Source organism: Nycticebus coucang, chromosome 8 (assembly GCF_027406575.1).
Source record: "Nycticebus coucang isolate mNycCou1 chromosome 8, mNycCou1.pri, whole genome shotgun sequence".
NCBI classification, from domain to species: domain Eukaryota; kingdom Metazoa; phylum Chordata; class Mammalia; order Primates; family Lorisidae; genus Nycticebus; species Nycticebus coucang.
Genome location: NC_069787.1, coordinates 54,936,180 through 54,963,893, shown reverse-complemented (window position 1 = coordinate 54,963,893; position 27,714 = coordinate 54,936,180). Strand labels below are relative to the sequence as shown.

Sequence of the window (27,714 nt, the reverse complement as noted above, 5' to 3'; positions counted from 1 at the left end):
CAAACGATCCTCTTGCCTCAGCCTCCTGAGTAGCTGAGACTACAGGCAGTCACCACATCACCTGGCTATTTTTAGACAAGGGTCTCACTCTGTGTCAGGCTGGTCTTGAACTCCTGAGCTCAGGCAATCCATCCCTGAGCCTCCCAGAGTGCTAGCATTACTCCCTTCAGACTTTTTAATGCTCCTTTACTCTTTGCTGGCCCTGATCTTGTAAAACATTATCTCCCATCGGTAGGATGAAGATGCTTACCCGCCTTGGCCTCTAGTGTGACCTGTCCTGTGATTCACCACTGTCTTCCTTTTGCTCATGATGTTGGTTATCAGCAAAGTGGGATGCACTATTGATGGTTTTCATTGAGTAGCTATACATAAAAACCTGCAGTTTTTTATTAGCAGAGATTAGGCGGTTTGTCTTAATGCAGTATAGGTACATGACGGTAATTATATAAGAAGTAAGAAGGCCCAAGTTGGTATTATTGTTTTGACTTATTAACAATTATTTTAATGCTCATTTAAAAGCACATCTGTGTTATCTATAGGATGTATCATATGAGATACCTGGAAAGGGTTACATGATCAGCCGCTTACTGTTTTATGCGGTCTTCAAGGGCAGGGGCTGTCATAATCCTGTGTACTTAATAAGTAATGTTGAACTTAACTACTTCTTCTGAAAGAGATAGAGAAACAGAGACAGGGAGCAAAAACCCTGATCTCTTCTGGTTCATATAAACTTGGATTTTCAACATGTAACCAGCATATTTGGTAGAGTCAGTTTAATAGTCAGCATACGTGTCCTGCAGTAAGCTAATATTTGGGGATGGGGTTTTCTTATAACTTATCCTTCTTACTATGTTAATCATTCTGCTTACAATCCCCCTAAACAGCGAAAGCTTAATTAACATATTTGAAGTAATTATAGATATGTATATACATGTACTAATATCTGGGGGCTATGACAGGTCACTGAAAGGGAGTTGGTTTTTCTGTTTGTTTTAGACCTGAGACTTAAAAAAGGAGCATTATTCTTTAAAAAAACTTGTTAAATAATGGAATGACAGAAAACTTTAAAATAAAAATAGTAGCATAGAATAGCACTAAATTCATCCTTTAATATTTTTGGGGGGTGTGGTTAGACCTGACCTCGAGGGGGAGCTGGACTAGGGAGCCATCTGCATGGTGTTTGATAACCTTCATGCTGCTCTAAGTGACTGGTAGTGATGCCCAGGCAGTGGACAAGCCATGGCCTTGTGGTTCCTCACATTCTTTTCCCCTCTGTCCAGCCATCAGCCCACTGGAACCTAGCTTCTCATCACTCTGGATCCCTTTTCATCTGGCACCTCTTTGAACTGATTTAGGATGGAGTTTGCCCTTTGATCAACAGTCCAGGTTCTTGCCCAGGCTGGCCCCAGCCCTCTTCTTTGTACGTACCTTATTCTCTGCACAGACAAGTGTGCTCTCCTTTTCCAAAGTGCACTTGGCCTTTCCTGCCTGTGATGTCTGTCTTCTTACCTCTGAACCGGCCTTAATCCTAGGCACCTTTAGAAGTTTGTTCAAAAGTCATCTCCTCTGTGGTATCTCTGACCTTGGTAGTGGGAATTCATCACTCCTTTGTTCAATTCTTATACTCTTTATTAACTAGACTCCTTATTTGAAATGTGGCAAGTTTAACATTAAGCATAGTTGGCACCCGTAGCACAGTGGTTATGGTGCCAGGCACATATACCAAGGGTGGCGGGTTCGAACCTGGTCCGGGCCAGCTAAGCAACAATGACAACTGCAACAAAAAATAGCCAGGTGTTGTGGCGGGTGCCTGTAGTCTCAGCTACTTGGGAGGCTGAGGCAAAGAGAGCTGAAGAGTTTGAAGTTGCTGTGAGCTGTGACGCCATGGCACTCTACCAAAGGTGGCAAAGTGAGACTCTGTCTAAAAAAAAAAAAAATTAAGCATTGTTATGTACTATTGCTAGCTGTGACTGCAAATTCCTAATGGGCAGAGATTGTTGTAAGTAATTTGTAGTTCCCTTCAGTGTGAGGCCATCTTCCCTCCATACAGAGGATGCTTAATAAATACTTCTTGACTAATTAGCTTCATGCCTTTTAAGATCAAATATTCTTAATGTAATTATGGAGTTTTTCTTTTCCTTTCATGTAGCATATGAGCAATAGGAAAAACTTTTTGGAATAAAGTGGTGTATAAATAAACAGTAAATTATTATAAGCCTTCTGAAATGTCATTGCAAGTCTATGGTTTTTTCTTTCTATGTCATGTTTATTTATCCAATAAGTGAAAAAAAATTTATTTAGCACTATTTCTATTTTAGCTTTGGCTTGATCTAGAATTTTGCTAGATGTCGTCAGAGTTATAATTCTAAGACTCTGTTAGTTGAATATTCATAATATAGTATAATACATTTCTAGGGATCATTTTAATACATTTAGCTTTTTATCTCAGTAATAGTGTTTCTTGTCACAATTATTGCAAATTACTGTAATTCAGCTAGTTAATCTGAAATGCGTTGTTTTGCTAAAGACATGTAAAAGGTCATAATTAAGAATCTGGTAGATAAGTAAGTCTTTAAAGGAGATTTAAACCTTTCCATGGACTTATCCGCTCTTCTTGTGAGCAGAGTAGAACTTTCCCTTGCTCCATGGTAATCAGCATCTGTGGTCACTTTCTATGAAGGAGATTGTGCTTCTGAAGGTATTGGTGGCCAAGGAGTCATTGCACCCTTTGAAGAACACCAAACAAAATTCCACCTAATATATAGGAAACACTGTTTCAATAACAGTGAAATATGATTCACATACAATTTGCCCATTTAGAGTGTACAATCCAGTGGTTTTTCGCATATTCACAGTTGTACAACCATCATCACAATTTGAGAACATTTTCATCACTCCCCAAAGAAGCCAAATATCCTTTAGCCATTATCTCCTGATCTCTCTTTTCCACTCAGCTCTAGGCATTCACTGCTCTGCTTTCTGTTTCCATGGATTTGCCATTTTTAGACATTTCATATGAATGAAATAATATAATTCATAGTCTTTTGTGACTGATTCCTTTCACTTAGCAAACTGTTCTCAAGGCTCATCCATTCTGTAGCATGTGTAAGTACTTTGCTTCTTTTAGTGCAGGACAGTATCCCATTGTACGGATATATCACATGTTTATCCATTCATCAGTTGGTGAGCAGTTAGGTTATTTCTACTTTTTGATATAATGATTGATACTGCTGTGGACACGTGTGTAAGTTTTTGTGTGGACATCGGTTTTCATTTTCTTTGGGTATATACCTAGGAATGGAATTATTGGGTCATATGATAACTCTTATGTTTAACGTATCCAGTAACTTTCCAAAATAACCATACTATTTTGTGTTAGTAGGAACACTTTTACCATGAGAAAATAGGATCACATTAGATATGAGTTTCTACCTCTGAAAACCAGTATATGAACATTTCTGTTTCTCCCATTTTTTCTAACTCCCATTTTTTTTCTTTTCTTTATGAAAGGTATAATTCACATATACTATAATTTACCCATTTAAAAAGTACAGTTCAATGATTTTTGTAAATTTAGCAAGTTGTACATGTGTCACCATAATGTGGCAATGGATGCACATCATATTCTGTTTGCATTGTCCTCTTTCTAATTTTCTTTGCTCCAGTAAAATCTTTCTCCTAAGAAAGATCAGTAAGATCCATTGCCACTTAATGGATCTATCCTCACGTGTGTGTGTGTGTGTGTCTGTTTTATTAAACTAAGTAGTAGCTGAGCCAAAGGGTTGAGAAAACTTTGTGGTCCTCAAACACAAAATTGAGAAACTTCTATTACCTTAATTTTTTTTAAGTGTCAGGAGGTTCATACTCCCATATCTCTAATTTTGTCCTCAAGAAAGCACTAAAAAATTGAAAGTTTTTTCATAACTCATTTGGTAGAAGAAGTTGGCCCAAACTTAACTGTGGGTATGTATAATATTTATTTATTCTTTGTAATTAAATATATACTCACTACAGAAATATTAATATTTGATTATGGGGTGCTGCTCCATATGTCACTGGGAATGAGTTGTAATAAATTGGTATCATTTGACCTTTCTAAAGTCCAAATAATCATCTAGCCCAGGGGTTTCAAGTATAGTCCTGTAATCCTGCGTTTGGTTTTATCAGCCAGCATTCAGAGCCTTTGCATTTGCTGCTCAAAACCATCCAACTCCTTTGGAATGTCAAAGAGAAATTAAAAACCCACCAAAGTTCTAATATATGAATTAACTTAAATTATGTGGCATTGATGATATACAACTACCTTTGACTCACAAAGTGGCATTTTTGTATGGCCACACTTACTATATCTCTGTGTCTCTATTTCACAGTAAAAGGAGGGGGTGGGTGGCAGAAAGTTGAAGTGGAGAGTCGTGTTGAAAGCAAGACCCTGTTTTGTTTGGTCATGTAAGAACACAGGAAAGATACTAGCCTCCAGATTGTGGGGTGTGGAGGATCAGCATGAAGAAAGTCAAGAGCAAGCATGGTGTGCTGATGAGGTGTCACATAGACATCCAGGAGAATTTGAGTTTGGGGTCTTAGCTCACTCTTGTGTAAAAATAGATTTAGTCCTTCTTCATTAGCTCTGTCTTTTCTTAAAAAAACAAACAGCCGTCCCACCCTCCAAAATTCCTGGCTGGGCATGGTGACTCACTCCTGTAATCCCAGCACTTTGGGTGGATGAGGTGGGAGGATCGCTTGAGCCCAGGAGTTCAAGGCTGCAGTGAGTTACGGTCATGCCCCTGCACTCCAGCCTGGGTGACAGAGCAACACACTGTCTCAAAAAAAAAAAAAAAAAAAACACAACGAAAAAACCTCAAATCTTTTGCTATTAGCCTGTGTTCATACATCTGCTTATTTCTCTGTCATTTGGAAATAAAGTTATAATTAAGGCTTGACAAAGGAGAGAGTAAAGCACATGAATAACTTTCCATAAAAATTCAAACTTTATATGTAATTTCAGTTCATTACCTGGGCATTAAAAAAGGGAGAGTCAGCTTATCCTTAAGCTAGCTTCTCATCCTCAGAAATTTAAAATGCTAAGTCTGGTTCCAGAGGGTGAAAATGTCAGTTCTTGAATGCAAAAGGAATATGTGAGAATTAGAATGGAAAAATAACCAAAAGTGTGTTTAGGACACACACACACACACACACACACACACACTTCATTCGGAATCCAGCCCCTTGGTTTACCCAGCTCCCCACAGACTCTAAAGTTCATTTATGTCTTACTAGGCCCCCAGCATTGGATCCCTTGCTGTCCCATGACTCTAGGTGGAGCAGTCATCTTCTTAAAGCTGATGGGCAAGGTTCAGAGTCTTGGCCTAAGGATTTTATTTCTGCACTGGGGGAAGAAGGCTTTTCTGAGGACCCTGAAGTCATGAGTGTGGTATTAATTGAAGCAAGAGACTTGTATAAAAGGCTCTGGGATGAAAGTCATGGGAACAGGCTTATTTTCATTATTCATTCTTTATGTCATTTGAAATCAGCTTCACACATAAGTGCATACGGTTGACTTCAGAGAAGTAAAAGCCAGCTTGATCCGATTATACAGGGTCCTTCAAGAGTCCAGAGTGACCCAGACCATTTGGATTTTTCTCAAGGCCTCTGTTATGTTATAAAAATGACAAAACATAGACATAGTTGAAAATGGTAGAATATCGTAAATATGTACATTTATCAAATGCCTGATTCTTAACAGAGAATGCCTGTATAATATTTATGGACTCTTCCCAAGAAAAAAAGGATACAGTAAAAAAAATTTAATTCCCCGTAGGCTGTGTGGTTTAGGAAAAGGATATAACTTTAAACAACTGCCCCTTCCAGTGCCATGTTCTCTCTGTGGTTATACCTGGAATCTCTTTAGGAAATAATGGGGAAAGTCTGAGATTAGGGCCTGGTGAATTGAAAGCCTCGGCCCAGTGGCTTTCTAACCCCTGGGAAGGATGCTGGAGCTACCCTGAGCTGGGTCTTCAGGCAGCTTCGTGGGGAAATTCTTACTACTGCCTCTGTTATGAGCGTATTTTCATCTTAAAGCCTCCTTCATCCTGCATTCCCTTCCTGCTGTGGCCCTAGTGTCTGTCTGTCCTCCCCTCCCAACTTTCCCTCCTTCTCTCTCTGTCTGTCTTTCATTTATGTGCTGTAGGAATCTGGATGTTTTGTCCCTAACTTCCATTCCTCCCCCTTTTACTGCTCTCTGCACTATGGCCCCTGCTCCTCCCTACCTGTGCTCGCCAGTGGTTCTTCTCTGGGTGCCCTCTGTCCTGCCTAGTCAGGTCGGATCAGAAAACAGAACCCTTCAGGTATTCCAAGTATGCAGGGATTTAATGCAGGAAAATAAAGGCTCACCTGATAGTTGGAAGAACTAGCAGAGGGGGAAGGGTCAGGGAAGCTGCACATTCACAGGGGGCCCAGCAGCAGCCTCAGCTGTCCACGGCAGGACGGTGATTCTTAGGAGGCATCTGGATGACCGGAGGGCACTGAATGGAAATCTGAGAACTGTTGGGAGGCTGAGCGAGTCCAGGGCAGAGATGGTCATGGCTTTGATGTGGGATGTCACCAGGGAGAGGATGACAAAGTGGCAAAATGTGTTTTAGAGGGAGGCCCATGGGGATTGCTAATGGATGGAGATGTTTCTGGAATAAATGGCATTAAAGCAAGTGTTCTCTTTGCTTCAGTTTCTTTGTTTCACATTTATCCCCTTATAATTTTTCACAGCTTAGCTACTAGATTAAGTTTAAAGATTAATTAAAGTTCAATTCTGATCATGTGGCTCCTGTGCTTAAGGAGACCTCCTGCTGGGCACAGGCCATAAAGCTCCTCAGCCTGCTGGGCTGACCCCCGGGCTGCCTTTCTGCACCCTCCGCTGTCATCCTGCCTCCTCCTCCTCTCTGTTCCAGACCTGCACCTCCACAGACACACGAGGTTCCCACCTTTGCTGCTCCTTCCCATCACGTCTTTTGTGTAGCTGGCCCACTTTCACTCATTGTTTAACTCACTCTATGGACAGTCATTTATGAGTGTTCCCCCACAATGGCGCTCCCTGCCATGGCAGAGGTTTCACAACACTGGAACCTCCCTGCCTTTTGGTTTCTCTTTGTGGAAGATTTGGATGGTATCTGTGCTTCGCTTTTTAGTGTGGTTGTGAAGATTCACCGGATTCATTGGCTGAAGCACTAAGCACAGCTTGGCAGGTAGGAGAGGAGGTATGAAACTCAATCATTGTCTGGTGTTATCTTGTGTGGACCCTCCCCACCCTCGCCATTCTAGCTTCTGTTTCATCATCTAATTATTTGCTGCTTCTCCCAAGTGAAGTGTGAATGTGCCATCATCTTGATAGCCTGAGCTCCTGGCATACTTCTCATATAGTTGACCATCAGCAGCAGCAATAACAAGAGCTTCTATGAATGGACATTTTCCATGTGCCAAGAACTTGGGCTTAGAATACTGTCATAAGGTTGCTGGAGTCAAGATTCAAATTCAGGTTCTATAACCCCAGAGCTTGCTCTCTGGACCAACGTGATAGGTTCTCTCCGAAAGTGATGTGGCCTTGTAAAGATTTGGATGGATGGGTGGAAGGTAAGAGGAACAACAGGGTATTGGAACAGCTTTTCCCTGTGTCAAATTTATATAAAAATCTATCCTGAGCAGGTGAAGTATGAATGGACATGGAAATTATTTTGCATGATTCCATTTTCAAGAAGAAAGGAAATTTTCCTTCCCTGCCCATGGTTGGGGCCTGGGGGCCAGGAGCTGCTTGCTACACTCACTGCCCCGTCCAGTGTCTCACAGGTGCCATCTGTCAAAGGAGCTTGCTTTGGCAAACAGCTTAATTTCTAGTGTTTGTGCCATTCTGAGGACATCAGTCAGACCTTTCTATAAAGGCCTTTGCTTCATTCCATTTTCAGCCTCACTGAGCACAGATTTTACTGCTGAAGCTGAAAAAGAGAGTGGTGAATTCTGAAAACCAGTCCTTAAGGAGCAGGTGCACAGCCTTGTGTTTCTGAACACAAGATTTGCCATCCTTTCCTTGGCAGCAAAATTAACTTTCACATAACCTCCATGTAACTGTGAACTTGGGGAGTTGTTCCAAGTTCTACCCATAGGAGAGCCAACTGTGGGAGGCACAGACTCTGTGAGTTTCCTTGTTCAGTCAAGCTGTTTTATGCTGAAGAATCTCATCTCTTCCCCTGCCCTATCTTGATAATATTTTACACTGTGTAGAATCCTGTAGGAAATGTTTTGTGTATACATTCTCATCAAATTTACACACTAAGGTACAGACCAAGATGGTATTATTTCCATTCATCAGATAGGAAAAGCGAGACTCAGAGGAGGTTAAGATTTGCCCAGAGTCAAACAGCTAGTGAGTTGGAAGATCTAGATTCAAATCCTCATCCTTGGTGTTTGAGATGGGTTGTGACTCCTGTAACAAAATGTACTAAAAGCTTCTTGAGGTCTCAGACTAAGTCATTGGGTCCACTCAGTTCTAGGTGGCATTCTGGTAACTTAGTAGGTTCTCAACAAATACTTGTTAAACTACATTGAACAGAGGTGATAGGAACATAATGTTACAGCCAGAAATGGAAAAGCTCTGTGGGACAGACTTTCTCACGAGCAGGAGCACTTGTTATTTTGGCTGTGACTTGTCTTATCTAGGGCATATGTTCCTGTCTTCCTTGGCTAGTTGGGCAAATATCTTCGATACTCTGCTATTGTGGATTCCAGTCAGCACCTTCGAAGGTTATAATTAAGGGCTGGAACAGAAATTGATTCACCACTGTTAAAGGAGCCCTCGGTTACAGGAGAGTTTCCTTCATTCTTGAAAACAAACGCTCATCTTTCAAATGGTCTAATGTCAAAGCCCTGCTCATCCCGGACCATCCCCTGGGGCAGTTAAAGATAGTTATATTGCCCACAAAAGAAATAGCTCCCTCAGATGGTACCTGTGGCTCAGTGAGTAGGGTGCCGGCCCCATATACGGAGGGTGGTGGGTTCAAACCCAGCCCCTGTTGAACTGCAACAAAAAAATAGCGGGGCATTGTGGCGGGCACCCGTAGTCTCAGCTGCTTGGGAGGCTGAGGCAAGAGAATCACATAAGCCCAAGAGCTGGAGGTTGCTGTGAGCCGTGTGACGCCACGGCACTCTACCAAGGGCAGTAAAGTGAGACTCTGTCTCTACAAAAAAAAAAAAAAAGAAAGAAAGAAATAGCTCAGTCACTTCAGAACTGAAGGGTCCTGAAAGAACTTTTAAGTTTTGTGGTTCAATAGCCTTGATTTTGATAATCAACTCTAAAACATTTTCAGAAAGGCTACATAAGCAGAGACCATTCCTTAAAATGCTGGGTCATTTAAAAAAATTACTTGGGCTAAAATAGACTATTGTCTCTTCTTCCTACCTCCTGATGAGCTACCTTGGCCCGTGGGCAGCCCTTTGAGCAAAGTTTGGCTGTTTCCATCTTCAGCAGCTTTTCAAATGTTGCACTTTCGCAAATGCAACCTTAACTGTAGAATGAGGTGGCTTCAGTTTGGAAATTGGCCACCCACATTAATAACAGGTATTAATTTAATCAGCCTCATACTGATAACAGCTATCTCCTTTGGAAACAAAGATAATTTATTATTGATTGTGATCCTGTCTTCTGATATAAATGCCAGGCTTATTTTGTCTTGTAAAAGGCTGGGCTGGCTTTACACAATCCACAGGAGATGGGAAAGGGAGGAGTGAAGGAAGGGAAGAAAGATGTGCTTGCTCTATTGTTCTGTTGCCTGCTTTTTCTAGAAATTTTATAGATTAGCTTTTATAATCCACTTCGAAATGTTTGCCATTTTTAAAGCAGAAGCAATTTTTGCAGCTTTCAGGCAGAAGGTCATTTTATACAAAATGTTCATTCGTGTGCAACAAAGCTTATTTCTTCTGCAGGAACAAAGAAATGAAGGCTCCTTAAAAGCTGTTTTTCTCTAAAGAAACGATCATCTAGATAGTAGGTGATTTATATGTGCCTTTTGTATTGTAATTGAAAAGTAAAATCATTTGTATCAATAAGGATTACTGCATGTTATTAAGCACTCAGATCTGAGTCTAACTGCACTTGCAGCATTGCAGGGTGGGAAGGAGAGATGTCTTGGCTTTCTTCTCCTCTAAACGTGTCCATCTCTTCAGTTGTTCACTGTGTTCTGATCCACTGCCTGATGGCCTCCAGGACAGAGACGGCCTCTGGGTAGGTCTCTGAGCGCTAGCTGTTTCCAGAACATTTCTTTTAATTGTTGTTTACCAATTTTGCTTTTTTGAACTCCAGAACTTTGTGCAGAATGTTCCTATTGGCTGAAACATTCTTTCAGTAGCTTGCTTTCTCCTGGATGCTTCCTGTTGTCCTTCAGACATCAGCTTAAATGTCATTTCTCCTGCGAAGCTTCTGGGGCCTGCTGACAGCATTCTTTGTCTATTATCTTTTCATATTGAAGTATCTATTTTCCTTGTGTGTGTCCCTCACCCTTCTGTAAACCACCTCATGTTGTTTCATGGATCATAAGTGGTACCAGCATTGGGAAATAGTCACCTAAGTATTCTAGCTACAAAAGCAGCGAAGATTAATCGATGCTGGTACAGAGTGATAAAACTTCTCTCTTGAGAACAGAAGGGAAAGAATTTCAACTCCAGAAGGAAGGAAAATGTAAACTTGAACATCTTATTTAATTTTTCCAATGTAATGGTTCTTAAATGGATGGTTTCTGACCTTTGGTACAAGAGAGGAGTGTTTGACGTTAGTCCTGGGAACAAACCAATCTCATTTTGCTTCTGTTTTGGAAACATCTTTTGATGCACTAAGTATTCTTAATGAGGGTAGATATTTTTCATTTCATTCCTGGGATTAAGTTCAAAATCTATGACTCTGGGGAGGACTTAGGTCTCAGACCTCTGTTCTCACTTCTGAAGACCATAAACATGTCAAGTTCAAGTTCAAGACCAGCCATGGAACATATTGATAGGGTAGCATTAGCCCCAGGTATACACTGATGGACAAAAGTTAAGAAAAAATAGAATCATGCCATTCTGGGTATGGTGATCACGGTAATTTCTTCTCCTCCTGGATTACTCCACCTGGTTGCTTTTCTACACATTGAGCTCTTGTTGATTTGAAGGAAGAGACTTGTGATCTATAACTCTGGTATTAATGATAATTCAATAACTAGCTCATAAATAGATTATGCTTAGAGATCCCCCCACCCAAGTTGAACTTGAACCTTATTTGAGAAAGAATTACTCATTCATTCCAGAAAAAAGTCAATAAAAATGCTAGTATGACTATTAAATATATTGCAAAACATTAAATGAAAACCATTAAATATACTATGTTTTAAAATCTTTGTTAAATTCCAACATCTCATTATAACAGCATTTATAAGCCAAAGCTTTTTAGCTTTAATGTGAGAAATAAAAATAATTTTTTGCTTAGCTATTCCATATGGTTTATATATTTCTGTTTTGCTTTAAGGATTTTCATCCATAATTGTCCCTCTCCCCTCCCATTTTAGGGATTTTTATTGAATGTTTTTTTCATTTGTACACAATTTGTTCATTCTGATAGAATCAGCGGGAGTTCAGTAGCAAGTTACTTAGGTTGTATAATCACATTTTCCATTACCTTTCCCATCTTTTGCTACACATTTCTTTCTGTCGTTTCTCCCTTGTTAAGCCAAATGACCAGGAACTGAAAAAGTAAAAAAAAAAAAAAAAAAAAAAAAAAGAGCGAGAGAGAGAGAGAGAGACCCAAGTAGAACAAAAAAAATCATTTTCTTCTTCTGGTCCAATTTTTACTTTGACTTGATGTCCGATTTTCCCCCTTCTGGACCATGATCGAAAGTTTGACCTCTACCGTATCTTTAACCTTAGCCTTGATTTAAGTGTTGCAGGGAGGAAATGGGACATTGTGCATTCTGTAGTGCTGTACCGATATACATGAGGTCATTGTAACAAGAAATAAGATGTGATTTTAAATGAAATGCTCTAATATCCCTTCTGTTCCCCTTGGCAGCTTTGCCTTCACCACAGCTATAAATACTGTCCTGGTCCATGGCTTCTAACATTTCCTATTTATAAAGATAGCTCTTATTTGTATTTATTTCACTAAAAGGAAAGAGTTATGTTGAAATATAAAAAGTCAATGGCAGGTGCATCAACTCATGAATTACAGTCTTTTAGTTTATAGGTGCTTTGTTTGTAGGCTAGGATGTAGCCTATCATTTTTATTAAATAAGGAGGAAATGCTCCAGCATTAAGGAACGGGGAGAAAGATCTGTGGGGAAAAAAATGGTATTTTCCCTTACCTTGAATCTCAGTTCTGAAGACCAGAGTCTTCAAAGCCATTTTTATTTCCAGTGTTCAGTTTTAATTAAAAAACGACGTTCAAATTCCATAATCCCATCTGTCAACTGAAAAAGAGAATTCATATAAGAGAAAATGAACTTAATATTATTAAAAGTACACTACCTTTCTAACAGATATAAGAGAACAACCATTTTCCCCAGGCTCTGTGGCAGTTCCTTGTATAATAACTAAAATACTAGCAAATTTAATGGATTTTTCTCACCTGCAAACTTATTTTTAAAACATATTGCATTTGACTCAGATGATAATATTTGCTCAGGAAGAAGATAATACAGGCTGTTATTTTCTAGTGGCAAGCAACAGAATTTGAAGTTAAATTTTCTTGATTTTGTTAGATGATGATTCAATTCATTTTAATTTTATTAACAGTGGAAACCTATGTCATCAGGATGATGTTTTAGGTAAATTTATAGCAGATGGCTTTGTTCTTAAATAATATTTCTTTTAAATCATTTACCTTGGCCTCTTTGCCTACTTGCCCTGGCAATGGAGGCCTATTCCCTATCTATGGAGATCATATCTTGTTCTGCAGTATCGTATCCTGCTCCTACTCTGTAAATCTACCTTTCTCTTCCTCAATTAACTTTGTTCTACACTTATCTTAAAACAACTAACTACCTAAATACTTTAAGAGAGTACTTCAGAAGGAAAGGTCAGCTATACTTTGTTCTTCCCACAAGATGCATAGTTCTGGATGTGCTGTTTGTCATGACTGACTATTATGCACAACACCCTAATCTAGGGATGGCAAAGTGTCCCTTGAACTCTCTGAACTTGTCCAGAAAATGTAGGCCTGTATTCTGTTGACATCACAGAGAAGGGTGGGATCCCCCATTGAATGATTGCATGAAGCATGTACCCTTTAAAGAGCCCTGTTGCAGGGTTTCACCTGACACAGCTATGGTGTGTTGGTGGCTGGTTGACTGTCTTCTCTTGAGTCACATTTGCTAAAGCTTTGTAGTGAGAAAGATGGGAAAATATCTTCATGGAAACAGGAAATATGTGAAATAAGTTAAAACAAAGCCATGCAGTACTTGCCTCAGCAGCACATATACTAAGGTTGGAATGATACAGAGAAGGTTAGTGAGGATGACACGTAAATCTGTGTAGAGTTCCATATGAATAAAATGCATGTGGCAAATTTAACTTGAAAATGGACAGAAAAACTGGACAGCAGGGTCAAACTCTCATGTACTCGCTTTGCTCAGCACAGAATGCAATGCTCTGGGTGACCTTAGTAGTAAATAGAATATTATTGAATTGTTTCCAGTGTGTTAACTTCTTGTGCCCTGTATTTCCCATGGCAGTGTTTGGAATTGAAATGCACTTTATGTTACATTATATTAATATAGGAATATGTTATATGGTATGTATGATTGTATGTATATGTACATATACACAGATATAAATAAGTATGTTGTATGTGAAATACATTTCATGAGATCTTTTTTCATGATAATTTTGACTTGTCTATTATTTTTCATCTTGTTCTCTTATTTATTGGTCCTATTGTTTTCCTTCCTAATTCTTTGCTTTTATTAATATTATCTGTCTTAGTCATTATGAAGTTTTGTTTTTATGATCATTTGAACATTTTATTGATATTTTTTCTTTAGATTCTCAGTGCTTAGACACCATTAAAAAATAACTTTTGTGTGTTTAAGTAAATATATTTTTAGAATACATGACTGGTTTTAATAATGTAAATATTCAGACATACATAATATTTATGTATATTCTATAAAGTTCAAAATGTAGCTGACTTCGTGAGTCATGAATAGAAATTGTAAATCTATTACAAAGATAAAGAGAATAAGCTCTCAGAAATGCATAGTTTTTTTTTTATATCACTACCTGTCACTCATTCGTGAAGATCCACATCAGTACATTTGCAAATTGACCATGTGACTGCAGGAGTCCTACAAGTTTCATTGACTACGATGATTCTGAGAATATCATGATCCAGTGAAAGCTCAGGCCAAGCTACCCAATCTCTGTAGACTGTATCTCTTCTTATTTTTCTTCTTTTTTGTTTCTCATTCCCTCCATTTTATAACTGTCTTATGTAAGGAAGTGAAGTACATAGGTACACAGATTTTTAAAGATAAGAGTTGAGAAATTTTAGAGCAGTTTTCAACCTTTTTTATCTCACTGCCTTAGAGGGTTGGTGGACTGTATTTATCAGGCATCAAGGGTGGGGTAGGAAATAGGATGAAAGCCATTTTTAGCCGTCATTTCTCAAAGTTAGTGACATTACCTGGCAGGCCTGTTAAAACAGCCTCCCACCTCCAGCTTTGGATTCAGTAGGACTGGGATGGGCCTGAGAGCTTGCATTGCCACAAGTTTCCAGGTGAAACTGATGCTTCTGATGACGGACTGTACTTTGAAAACCGTGACTCTAGAATGACCTCTTCAAGTGTTTAGGTGAGGAAACTGAGGCCCAGAGATAGTAAGGGACATGCTAAGGTCTCACAACTGCAGTGAGTTAGCATCTGAGTTGGAATTAGGACCAAGTCTTCTAGCTTAAGAGCCCTTCCAAACTTCCTGTCTAACTGAAGGAAGTGTGTAAAACCAGATTTCCTTCTCTTCTGGATTCCTGTCTGTGGGTAGCACTGTCTTGGGCTGACCTGTCTCTTCCTTTGTATGTCTTCTGGAGAAAGGGGACTTTAGTATGCTGTGCTGATACTTAAGGTTATCCAAATACATTTCAGTTTCTTCATTTCCACATCCAATTTAATCATTATTCACAAGACATTGGTCAATTTATGATAATTTGAGGACTAATACTGATGTCATTATTTTCCTAAACATATCCTATTAAATTGAGGCCTGTGTTATGTTAAGAAAAAAAATTAAAGACAACATAGGCTATAAGAATAAACACAGCAGAAAGAATTAGAAATTTTGAATAGACCTATATCAAGCACTGAAATAGCATCAACTATACAAAATCTCCCCCAAAAAGAAAAGTCCGGGACCAGATGGTTTCACATCAGAGTTCTACCAAACTTTCAAAGAGGAACTAGTACCTATATTACATAATGTTTTCCAAAACAGAAAAAGAAGAAATCCCTTCCCAACACATTCTATGAAACGAATATCACCTTGATCTCCAAACCAGGAAAGAACTCAACAAAGAAAGAAAACTATAGACCAGTATCATTAATGAATATTGATGCAAAAATATTCAATAAGATCCTAGCAAACTGAATACAATGACACATCAAAAAAATTATACACCATGATCAAGATCAAGTTGGTTTTATCCCAGGGTTATAAGGTTGGTTCAACATACATAAATCTAGAAATATAATAGATCATATAAATAAAATAAAAAACAAAGACCGTGTGATTCTACCAGTTGATGCAGAAAAGGCTTTTAATAATATGTAGCATCCTTTCATGATTAGAACATGTAAGAAAATAGGCTTAGATGGGACATTTCTTAAATTGATAGAGGCCATCTACAGCAAACCCATAGCCAATATCATATTGAATGGAGTAAAACTGAAAACATTTCCACTCAGATTTGGAACTAGACAAGGATATCCACTGTCATCACTATTATTCAACATAGTACTGGAAGTGCTAGCCATCACGTTCAGGGCAGAGAAGGAGATCAAAGGTATTCAAATGGGGTCAGAGGAAGTCCAACTCTCACTCTTCACCAATTGAATGACATGATCTTATACCTGGAAAACTCCAGGGACTCAACTATAATGCTCTTAGAAGTGATCAAGGAATATAGCAGTGTCTCCAGGTACAAAATCAATACTTAGAAATCAGTAGCTTTTATATCTACCAACAATAGTCAAGCTGAAAATATAGTCAAGGACTCTATTCTTTTATAGTAGTGCCAAAGAAGATGAAATACCTGGAAATCTATCTAACAAAGGATGTGAATTATCTCTATAAAGATTGTGAAACCCTGAGAAAAGAAAAAGCAGAAGATGTTAACAATAGGAAAAACAAACCATGCTCATGGCTGGGAAGAATCAGCATTGGTAAAATGTCCATACTACCCAAATGAATTTACAAAATTAATGCAATCCTTATCAAAGCACCAATGTCATTCTTTAAAGAACTTGAAAAAATAGTACTTTGTTTTATATGGAATCAGAAAAAAAACTCTGAATAGCCAATACATTACTTAGAAATAAAAACAAATCTGGAGGTATCACGTTACCAGACTTCAGATTATACTACAAATCTATAGTGATCAAAACAGCATGGTACTGGCACAAAAATAGACATGTAGAAATACGGAATAGAATAGAGAATCTTGAGATGAACCCATCCACATATCATCATTTGATCTTTGATAAGACTAACAAAAACATGCATTAGGGAAAAGAATCCCTATTTAACTAATGGTGCTGAGAGAACTGGCTAGCAACATATAGAAGACTGAAACTGGACCCACACCTCTCACCACTAACAAAAATCAATACTCACTGGATAAAAGATTTAAATTTAAGACATGAAACTATAAAAATACTAGAAGAGAGTTACAAGGAAAATGCTTAAAGATATTGGCCTGGGAAAATATTTTACAAGAAGGACCCCTCTGGCAATTGAAGCAACACCAAAAATATATTACTGGGAACTGATCAAGTTAAAATGCTTCTGACAACTAAGGGCACTACAAGTAAAACAGACAGCCTTCAGAATGGGAGAAGAGTTCTGCAGGTTATGATTCTGACAAAAGTTTGATCACTAGAATCTGCAGAGAACTCAAATTAATCAATAAGAAAGAACAAACAACCCCATTTCTTTGTGGGCAAGAGACTTGAACAGAAACTTCTCTGAAGATGATAGGTGAATGGCCAATAAATACATGAAAAAATGCTCATCATTGTTAATCATCAGAGAAATGCAAAACCACTTTGAGATACCACCTAACTCCAGAAAGATTAGCCCACATCACAAAATCCCCAAACTGCAGATGTTGGCATGGGTGTGGAGAGAAGGGAACATTTCTACATGGCTAGTGGGATTGCAAACTAATACAGCCTTTTTGGAAAGTATTCTTTCCTTTTAGAAAGGTAATTCTCAAGGAACTTAAAGTTAACCTATTATTTAATCCCGCAATTCCATTACTAGGTATTTACCCAGATAAACAAAAATCATTGTACAGCTAAGACATTTGCACCAGAATGTTTATTGCAGCCCAATTCATAATTGCCAAGTCATGGAAGCAGCCCAAATGCCCATCAACCCATGAATGGATTAATAAATTGTGGTGTATGTATACCATGGAATACTATGCAGCCATAAAAAAGATGGAGACTTTACATCTTTTATGTTTTCCTGGATGGAGCTGGAACATAATAAAAAAGTATCTCAAGAATGGGGAAAATGTATCCAGTGTACTCAATACTATTATTAAACCAATACATAAACACTTACACATCATATGAATGATAAAATGCAAATATAGTCCAGAAAGGAGGGGAGAGGCGGGAGAAAGGATGGGAGAAGGGACAACGAGTGGAGGGAGGAGAGAGGGCATTTTTCTGGGATCTCGCCTAATGTACACAATGCAAGGGTACATTTCAAAACAACTAGGAGTAAATTATAAATGTCTTACCACAACAAATAAGTAAGATGATGGTTATGTTAATCAGTTTGATTTAAGCATTCCACATTTTATATGAAATCATCACTTTATATCCCCTAAATGTACACAGTTATGGTTTAATAAATCAAATTAGAAAAGAGAGTAAACACAGCAAAAATAGAAATTTTTTTGGATATAAAGGTTTTACTTTTAGTTTGATATATTTCAGTCAACTATTATTTCACCAAGTGAAGAGTTTTCTTCAATATCTCCTAGCCTATGTTTTTTTATGATGGGAAATATTTCACTGCTAGCAAATTTAAAGTAAAAATGATTTCGATAGTTAACTAAAAGTCTAAATGAAGATGTCATAAAACTGTTTTCACAAGAATATGAATTTGTTGATTTCGTAGTTGACTAACAGTAATAACAAGAATTGTGTTCTTGTGGGTCCTGCATATTTATTTAATGTCAATGATTGCTTTATTGGGTTGCAGATTAACAAAATGGTATTGGACCAGATAATGCAAATAACTATTACCCAATAATTACATATTATAGCTGGGTGTACAAATAATTGGCCTTGAATGATTGAGGAAATTAAAGTAAGTACTCTTTTCTAAACCAGTGGGGAACAAAGTCCGCTTAAGAGTTGGGCTAAATTCAATTAGATAAATCTTGATCAAGGACCCTCTATACCACCTAAGGAGTGACCTATTCAAGGTAGGTTTTAGATTTGCAGTGGACCTTAAGGGCCAGTGTCTGAACTGTTACGACAATAGATGCATTTGAGCATTTATAGATACATAAAAACGAATGTTTATTGGAAGAAATATGGTTGAATGATGAAGGCAAAAACCTAGATTTTTACCCTAAAGCGATTATTTTCAGTTTCATGTATCAGGTCAGAATGCCTAGATCATGATATAATCTGTCATTTTTGGACAATGGAGAAACTTCAGTCTTTTCACCTTGTAGAAATGCGGTCCAGGCCACAATTTTGATCCTTGATGTTGTCTTCTGTCTTTTTCAGCGTCTTGTGGAAGCTGCAGAAGAGGCACACCTGAAACATGAATTTGATGCAGACTTGCAGGTAACCGATTATAATTTGGCATACAGGGATTGCCAATTTTTAGCGGTTGGGAGAGAAAAACATTGTGGAGAATGGTACAGAGTCAGAATAAATGTGCCTATTTCTTGATAGGTCAGGGTAGCAATCCTCAACCACTTTCTACCAATGACAATAATCTCCAGAGCTATCAGTGGTACATTGATAAGATGGCAGAATATTGCACATATTCAAATCTCACTTTGCTGGTTGCATTTTGGAATGCAAGTGACTGGCCTGACATGGGGGTTCGTGCCTGTAATCCTAGCACTCTGGGAAGCTGAGGCAGATGGATTGCTTGAATTCAGGAGTTGGGGAACAGCCTGACCAAGAGTGAGACCCCTGTCTCTACTAAAAATAGAAATACTAGCAGGGCATAATGGTGCTCGCCTGTCCCAGCTACCTGGGAGGCTGAAGCAAGAGGATTGCTTACTCTCAGGAGTTTGAGGTTGCTGTGAGGTACGATGCCCAGAGGGCACTCCATGCAGGGCTACAGTGTGACTTTGTCTGGGGGGTGGGGGGGAGAAATGTAAGTGACTGAAAGTAACATTGTGCTGCATCTAACCTTGAATTGACTGTTAATTATATTTAAAAATCAAATCATTCATAGATTTGAGATTGAGACATCTGTTTAATAAATTTCTTGTAGTAGAAGTTGTATCTGATCATGGTACACCTATGTCTGGTTGAGAAGGATTTTGATATTGATGTATATAAAAAACATAGTAAAAGGCAACAAGTGAGTTGAATAATGCTTGGAGGTTCCTTTAGGTCTCTCCTGAAATTAAAAAACAATATTTTTAATTGTCAATTTGAGTTTGCTGGCTTTTTCATTGCTACAAAAACAGAAAGAGCAAATCTTAACTTTTAAGTCTGCACTTCACCAAAATGTATCTCTTATAGTGGCATGTGGTCACAATCAGGAAATAGTGTTTACTTTCTTAAGTTTTCATTTCTATGGAAAAGATAAAGGCAGATGTAAATCTGTAAGCACAGAAAAGATGGCCATACCAAAGACAGCCTTTGGCTGTGTCTCCCTCCTGTTGATATGCTCTTATCATCACTCTCATCTGTATTTTTTGCCTTGTTGGCAAAAGAATGCACACTCAAATGGGATAATTGAGGGAAGATCAATAAAGGAACTATTTATCAATGTGTGGCCTGGGTTAAGAGAAACCAATAAGCAATAGTAGTATACCCTAGAGATAGCCCTACTTCTGATCTGAAGAAACAAGGGAAGGACGTGGTTTCTAGAGCCCAGAAAAAATAGATATGGAAAGGGTATTTGGTAGAGGAGGGTAGCCACCCATGGTAGCTGGCAAGTGGGGACTTTTGCTCTCTTATTTCTTGAAGGTACCCATCACTGGTTGATCTGACTATAGGTATAGTTGATGTAGTTCAACTTCCTGAGTTATTCAGCTGGGTGGAGAAGATTGAAGAATGGGTATGGAGGGGCAAATAGTAAATATCAAGCCTACCATGTTGGGGTTGTTTTCAGGCGCAATACCCAAGGTCTGAAGTAGAGTTGGAATTGTAGCCAAGTGTAAGAAGTTCCAGGGTGAAGTGGAGAAGTGCTGGGGATGGTTGATTACATTGGGAGAGGAACGGAAGCTGGACCAGCTCATTAAGCAGAGTTGTAAGAGAAGGGACAGAGGGTAGCATGAAAAATCTTGAATACAGCGAGAAGAACCTTGCCTTCCTATAGCCGTACCCACAGGATGACTCCAGCAAGATCTAGGGACCATTTGTCTTCATTAAGCCTGGTCTTCAAAGCGTTAGAGCTTCCTAGAGTGGGATGGATGGGATTAATGGAAGCATCAGGAAGCACCTTCATGAGTATAAAGATTGAATCACTTCAATACATTGCCAAGGGGAAAACTGTCTCACTCTTCTCAGGAGTTCCTAAAGCCTCTTCAGGAATTTTCTAGTTGTAAACATTAGAAACTCAGGTTAGATTATGACAATGAATAAAATCAGAATCCATGAGTCTATGCTGATCATTAATAAATGGACAGGTGGATAAATAGATAACTAAATGAGGAAGGAAATCTCTTATAGTAGAATGCCAACTAGTACATATAGAAGAATGATGGAGCTAGAGTATTACGGTAATAATTGATTCAGGCAGAAATCTTTAATGGATGCTAAAACTAGTAGGTAAAAGTTTGATAAGGAACAGTGTCAAAGTAACTGCCCACTTATTAATTACAAAGGAGAAAACAGCAACTTTACTGTGGAGAAACCTGGCAGACACCACCTTAAATAGGTAATCAAAATTAATATCACCACTAATGAGACAAAGTGACATCAAAGTGCCTCCAGCTGTGATGGCCTAGAAAAATACAAGGCCACTTATGTAGAATTCTTGCCCAAAATGTAAAACCTGAGTCTGATAATGATAAAACATCAGACAGATCTAGGTTGAGGAACATTGTACCAACTGACTGGACTCCTTTCCAAAAAAGTCAAAATCAGGAAAGGACAAGAGATATTGGTCAAATTAAAAGAGATTAAGGACACGTGACAACCAAATGCAATGTGTGGTCCTAAACTGGATCCTGAACCAGACAAAAAGGTTTTGATATGGACTGTGCATTAGATAATAATAAGTGCATGTGTATTGATTTTGGATTCCCTAATTTTGATCACTTTAAGGTGAATATGTTAAAGAATACCTGTATTCTTTGATTTTTTTCTGGTCCAAACATTTGGATTCATTCATCCAATAGGAGGGAATGCGTTTTCAGGAGAGTGACAAACATTATTGGAGTCAAGATTGTTTTTATAAAATCTGGTATTTGGGGCTCACATAGTCAATTTACCTCTGAAATCAGTTCTTTACTAAGGATAAGTGGGCTGGAGCATGGCAAAAGATGACTTTAGGGCAGTGATTCTTAACCTTCCTAATGCCTCCTAATGCCATGACCCTTTAATATAGTTCCTCATGTTGTGGTGACCCCCCAAAATTATTTTTTGTTGCTACTTTATAATTGTAATTTTGCTACTTTTATGAATCGTAACGTAGATATCTGATATGCAGGATGTATTTTCATTGTTACAAACGGGTCACGACCCACAGGTTGAGAACCGCTGCTTTAGGGGATTATTTGTCCTTCAGCAGAGGAGACATGTTCCATGGTTTAGTTCAGTTATTGGAGAGCTACTCTTTTTATCCATTGGAGCTCTTGTTATCTTCCCTGAGTGTTCTGATTTCCTATTAGTGAAACTTTACAACAAAATTCTGGTGTCGCACAAGTGATCTCCCTTGTCAAAGGTGGTGTTATAAATGTGGCTGCAGCATTGGCATCTCACTTGAGAAAAGGAGGCACCGAGAAAATCTTTAATCTTCTTGGGAACAAAGAAAGGGAGTTCACTTTTTCCTTTCCAGTCACGTGTTCTGTATGTGTACAAGAAAAATATCAGAGGGTACCATTGTGGTTATAAACATAAGGATAGGTATTGAAATAATCTGCACTGAATAATTATTGGGCAATTATTACAATATTCACTATCCAGACCTCAGACTTTAGTGAATTCTCCTCTGAGTCAGAAGAAAGCACATGCACTTGGTGGAAACCTGTAAAAGAGAGGCCTTTGATGAAATAGATGTGCACTGAAGAATTCATCTCGGCTTAGATAAAGGTTTTGAAGCTGCTGAAGCTTTGATGCTATTAAATGCAACTCCGTTAGCTCGAGTATCAATCCAGTCGCTATTACTTATGTAGCAGGTCTGTGTACTGGCTCTAAGTTTATTGCTATAATGGTCAATTAGAGTTGATCAATTGTTAATCTGGGTTCCACTGACCTCCCAGCAACCCCTGCCAGAGAATTATTTTTATCAAAAAAATTTCAGACTACCATTTGCTCATTGTGAAATAATGCTGAGGAGGACCCTGCCCTGTCAGTTCAGGAAGAGCAAAGGGGAAGTCTGTTATTTTCCTACAGAAAGAAAGGTGGGTTGGTATTTTTGCAAAATTTCCTAAACTGTCTAGTTTTGAATTATGTTGGTTTTAGCTTCTTTGTTCCCCAAACAAAAAAAGAGATGACAGATCTGCCCCTTCTCCCACATTAGATTGGAGACTTTGCAACATTGATGTGTTTTAAAACTGAAGACTTTGTTTTAGATTGGTAGAATCATCGAGAGTTAAAAAAAGAAAGTTATGCTCCCTTTATTATCAGGATTTTATTTTCCATTTAAATTTCTGCCACAGTCGCTCCAGAGGTTTGACTTTCCCCCCATGGTCTTAAGACCTTGACATCTGCAGTTCCTACTGAAGTCCTTACATGTGGCATTAGATCGTTCATAGCAAACATTCTACCTGGGCAAGAGACAAAATGCAGCCTCTGAAAGGGTAGTGCCTGTGAACAAACCAAACGCAGAGTCCTCTACAGAAACCACATCTGGCTGGTCTTCTTGGCCGGATACCTTTCTGTGGATGTTGGGGTCAGTTCAGCCCTTTGGCTTGTCCTCCTTGGTGGTGGCCTATAGGCTTCTCTTTATTTAGTTTTCTATTCCCTGATATTTCCTTTGGGGAAATTATTGTCATAATTGATGAAAAAGACCTTGTTAAATGGCATCTACCTGTTTTTTATTTTATACTGTGAATTAAAATAAGCTTTCATCAAAAAATTGATAGTTATAATGAAAACAGAGCTTTCAAAAAACACCCTACGTTTTAATTTCCACATGTGATTATTTTAGCGTTTCACCCTCATTATCTTGACAGCAAAACTCTACTTTGGGGGTGGGAGAGTAGGAGCCCCTAGCCTAGACTACCTAGACATCGATGAATTCCCAGAAAACTAGGTCTTTATATCATCTGGCATAACTCAGACAGAAGGCCTCCCCCCCCCACTTACTCTTTCTTTTTGGGTTTTTCCACTGGTAGTGAAGGAGAAGGAAAAAAGTCCTTTTGACAGTTTACTAAAAACCTGCTTATCTTTGAACCACAAACATATTTTCTTTGAAAGCTGTCTCAAATAAGTGTCAATTGCACAGAGCGGGTACATAGTGAAAAAAAAAGTGGTTTTGAATTGTGTATCCTGCAGAAGCTTTTTCCATTACAGAGTTTTTTATAATTCTTTTTCTTTGTTGTTTTGTAAGTAATAGGGGGGGAAAAAGCTCAGTGACATTCAGAGTGATAACAAGTATGAAAGAGAAAAGCAACTTGGAGAGAGTACAATATAGTACTCTGAATGTCCCTTTCTAGTAATCACCAAGCTGCAAGAGCTACGTCTCAGACATGGTGACCTGATTTCACAGTTGGGATTTTGGCGGGGGGGGGGGAAGGGGAGGGGTGCAGGGGGGGGTCTGGAGTGGAAAGGGATACAAAGACTGTTTATGAGAAATCTCTGAGATAGGATGACTTCTGATACTTCCTAGAACAGCTTACTCTACCCTCTTGCCTGTGGCATTGGGGTCCTATGTTGAAGGAGACCCAGAAAAGGGGAATGGAGCAACCAAAGAGCTACAGAATTCAGTCCTAACTTCTAACACCATCCACTGGGCAAAGGAAGCCTTTCCAGGAAAAGATTAGCAAGGACAATGGGAGAGTGACATTAGTAAGATACCTGCTAGAAACTCACCAAAGAGCACTGAAACAATGAATAAACATCTCTGTTTTGGTGAAAATAACTAAAAGAGAGTACCAGAGCTCATCAGAGGAGTGGCAGAGACCTGTAGAGCCCAGAAACCCAGGATGATCACATAGAGAGCAGAAGGAGACACCTCTTCTCTGCCCATCCCCCAGTTGGGATGCCTTCAACACCTCCTTCTCTCTGTGGGCAGGATGCAGGGAGGAAGGTAAGCAAGGGGACCTCAGCAGCCCCCATCACTGCTGGGGACACCTGCAGTGCTGACCACTGGGGACTTCTGCAGTCCTCGCAGGCACTAAGCTCAGCAGTGGGACTGTCTGGAGCCCACAGGGCTGCACTCCCCATAGAGAAGGAGCTAGCACTAGGCCCAGCCCCTGTGCTCATGGCTTGGAATTAGAGCCCCTTGCTGGAGTGTACTGTGCTCTAGGCTGAGTAGACATGACAACCCTTCATAGTCCGTGGCTGTGTTCTGCTGAACCACCCTCTCCTGGTGGCCCACCGTCCTGGACCTGAGCTGCTGCTACCCCTACCCCATAAGGCCAAACTGCTGGGCCCTCTACTCCATGCCATTGCCGGTGTGCCCTGCCTATTAGAGTGTGAGCTGAAGTTGCTGGCCCAGAATAGTCAGACCTGACAGTGGCTGAACTGAAGTGGTGTGTCAGCTCCTGAGGAAATAGAGTCTTGGCTGTGCAGATCAATCACACGTCCTAGGGCCAATTTGACATGGTACCTTGCTTTCCTGGACATGGACTAGCCCATTATAATCTAAGACACCCCTCCCTGGGGAGCAGAGTGAGTGCAGTGCTACTGCCTTGTGACAACAGCTGTGCTTCACCATGCTGGAGTCCTTGCTGTTGCTGCTGCTTGCACCTGGCCTCACAGAGTTGAAGACATTGTCATGTCCCACCATCTCAGGGTCCAGGTACATAGTGGCACCCTAGGTGGTGTGACTGCTCAGCTGGGCCAAGTCTCAGTTTCCCCAGGAGTTGATGTATCACTTTAGCTCAGCCACTATGGGGTATGACATACATAGTGGTGACTTATCCCCCAGGGCCTGAGTTGCCACTGTGCACTACTGGCTTTGATTCACACATTCTAGTTGTACCCTGCTCCCTAGGCCAAAACCTTCAGAGCACCCCTTCTTCCCTTGAGCTGGGCCAAATGCTATACCCTGTCTCCTAATATTAGAGCCACAGCTACAATCTATCTTCCCATGTCCAAGCTTTATGCCTAGCCTTGGAAAGTGAATCTGTACTTTAAAACCCAGGTGCCACCATAGGTTCGTGAGAGCCTGAGCCCAGAAATACTGATTCCTGACTGCTTAAGAGCACTGGTACCTTGGGACCCAGCACCATTGCACCTATTTGTGGGCTGTGTCAGGTCCAACATTAAGAGGGATCTCCTCCTCCTAAGGCTCTCCATTTTGTGGAAAATGAGAACATGCAGGCACCAAAAGCCTTTGCCACCTTGACCCTAACAACCTTTGCTACTGCTGCCACTGCCACAAACTCCTATAGCCTATGCCACTGAGGGACCCACTATCATCACTAACATTGATCACAGCTGAAGAAGCTGCACAGAGGCTATACAAATACATCTCCTAGAAACCGAGCCATCACACTTTTCCCTACCCAGTAGACCCATCTGCAAGTGAAAGTCTCTCTATAAAGTTTGGAAGAGTTGATTATTCACTAGATGTGCAGATATCAACACAAAGACATAAGAAACATGAAAAAACAAGTAAACATGACAACACAAGAGGAACACAAGAATTCTCCCCTCCCCATGAAAAGAAAATTTATTAATTTTCCAAAAAGGAATTTTAAAAATGATCTTCAGGAAACTCGATAAGATAAAACAGAATACAGATAGATAATTTAACAAAATCAGAAAAGCAATTCACAATGTGATAAAAAAAACTTCAACAGAGATAGATATCATGAAAAAGAACCAAACAAGTTTTAGACTTGAAGACTTAAATGATGAAAATAAAAAATACAATAGAGAGGTTTAATAGCAGACTAAATAAAGCAGAAGAATATCTGAACTTGAAGAGTGATCTTTTGAAATTAACTGGAAGAAACAAATTTTTAAAAAAGAAATAAAAAAAATTAAAAGTGAACACAGCCTACAGGCCTTATGGGACAACTTTAAGTGAATAGACATTCACATTATGGGAGTTAGCAGAACAGTAAGAAATAAAGGTAGTAGCAGAAAGCTTTTTTTATGAAATAATTGCTGAAAACTTCCCAATTATTGAAAGAGATATGGACATTCAGATTCATGAAGCTAGTCTCTGAATAGATCTAACCCAAAGTAGTCCTCTCTGAGGTACATTTTAATCAAACCATTAAAAGGAAAAAGAGAATTTTAAAAGCAACAAGAGAAAAGTATAAAGTTATATATAAGGGAAATTCCAATTAGGTTATCAGTAGATTTCTCAGCAGAAATTTTGTAAGCCTGGAGAGAATGAGATGAAGTATTTGAAGTGCTAAAGAAAAAAAAAAAAAAACCCTGTCAGAAAAGAAAACCTTATCCAGCAAAGCTGTTTTTAGAAATAAAGGAGAAGTAAGGTATTTCCTAAGTAAGAAAAAGTTGAGGGAATCCAGCCCCTACTAGACTTGCCTTATAAGAAATGCTTAAGGGAGTTCTTCAAGTGAAAATGAAAGGATGCTAATTACTAAATGACAGCGTATGGAAGTATAAAATTTACTAGTTAAGGTGTGTATATGTATGTGTGTGTAGATACGTATATACACACATACATATACACACCCAAAAAGTGAAGTGTTGAAAGAAGATATTCCATGGAAATAGTAATAAACGAAACAAAACAAAATAGGAGTGGCTGTAAATATTAGATAAAATAGACTTCAAGGAAGAAATTGTCACAACAGACAAAGAAAGTCATTATTTAATGATAAAGGGCTCAATTCATCAAGAAGACATATCAATTATGTATATGCACTCAACATTGGCGCACCTAAATAAATTAAATGTTAATGGATATAAAGGGAGAAATAGA

The 27,714-nt window shown here is 39.0% G+C and overlaps 1 protein-coding gene across 2 annotated transcripts in view; it reads left to right on the top strand.

The window, feature by feature from the left end:
- The window catches only part of CACNA2D3 (calcium voltage-gated channel auxiliary subunit alpha2delta 3), a 913,362-nt gene that overhangs the window by 238,083 nt on the left and 647,565 nt on the right, over positions 1–27,714 (top strand). For both annotated transcript variants that reach the window (XM_053599985.1, XM_053599984.1), the window contains exon 4: positions 19,020–19,079. In XM_053599985.1, coding sequence (XP_053455960.1) covers positions 19,020–19,079 — 60 coding nt within the window. The remainder of the gene's footprint in view (positions 1–19,019; positions 19,080–27,714) is intronic.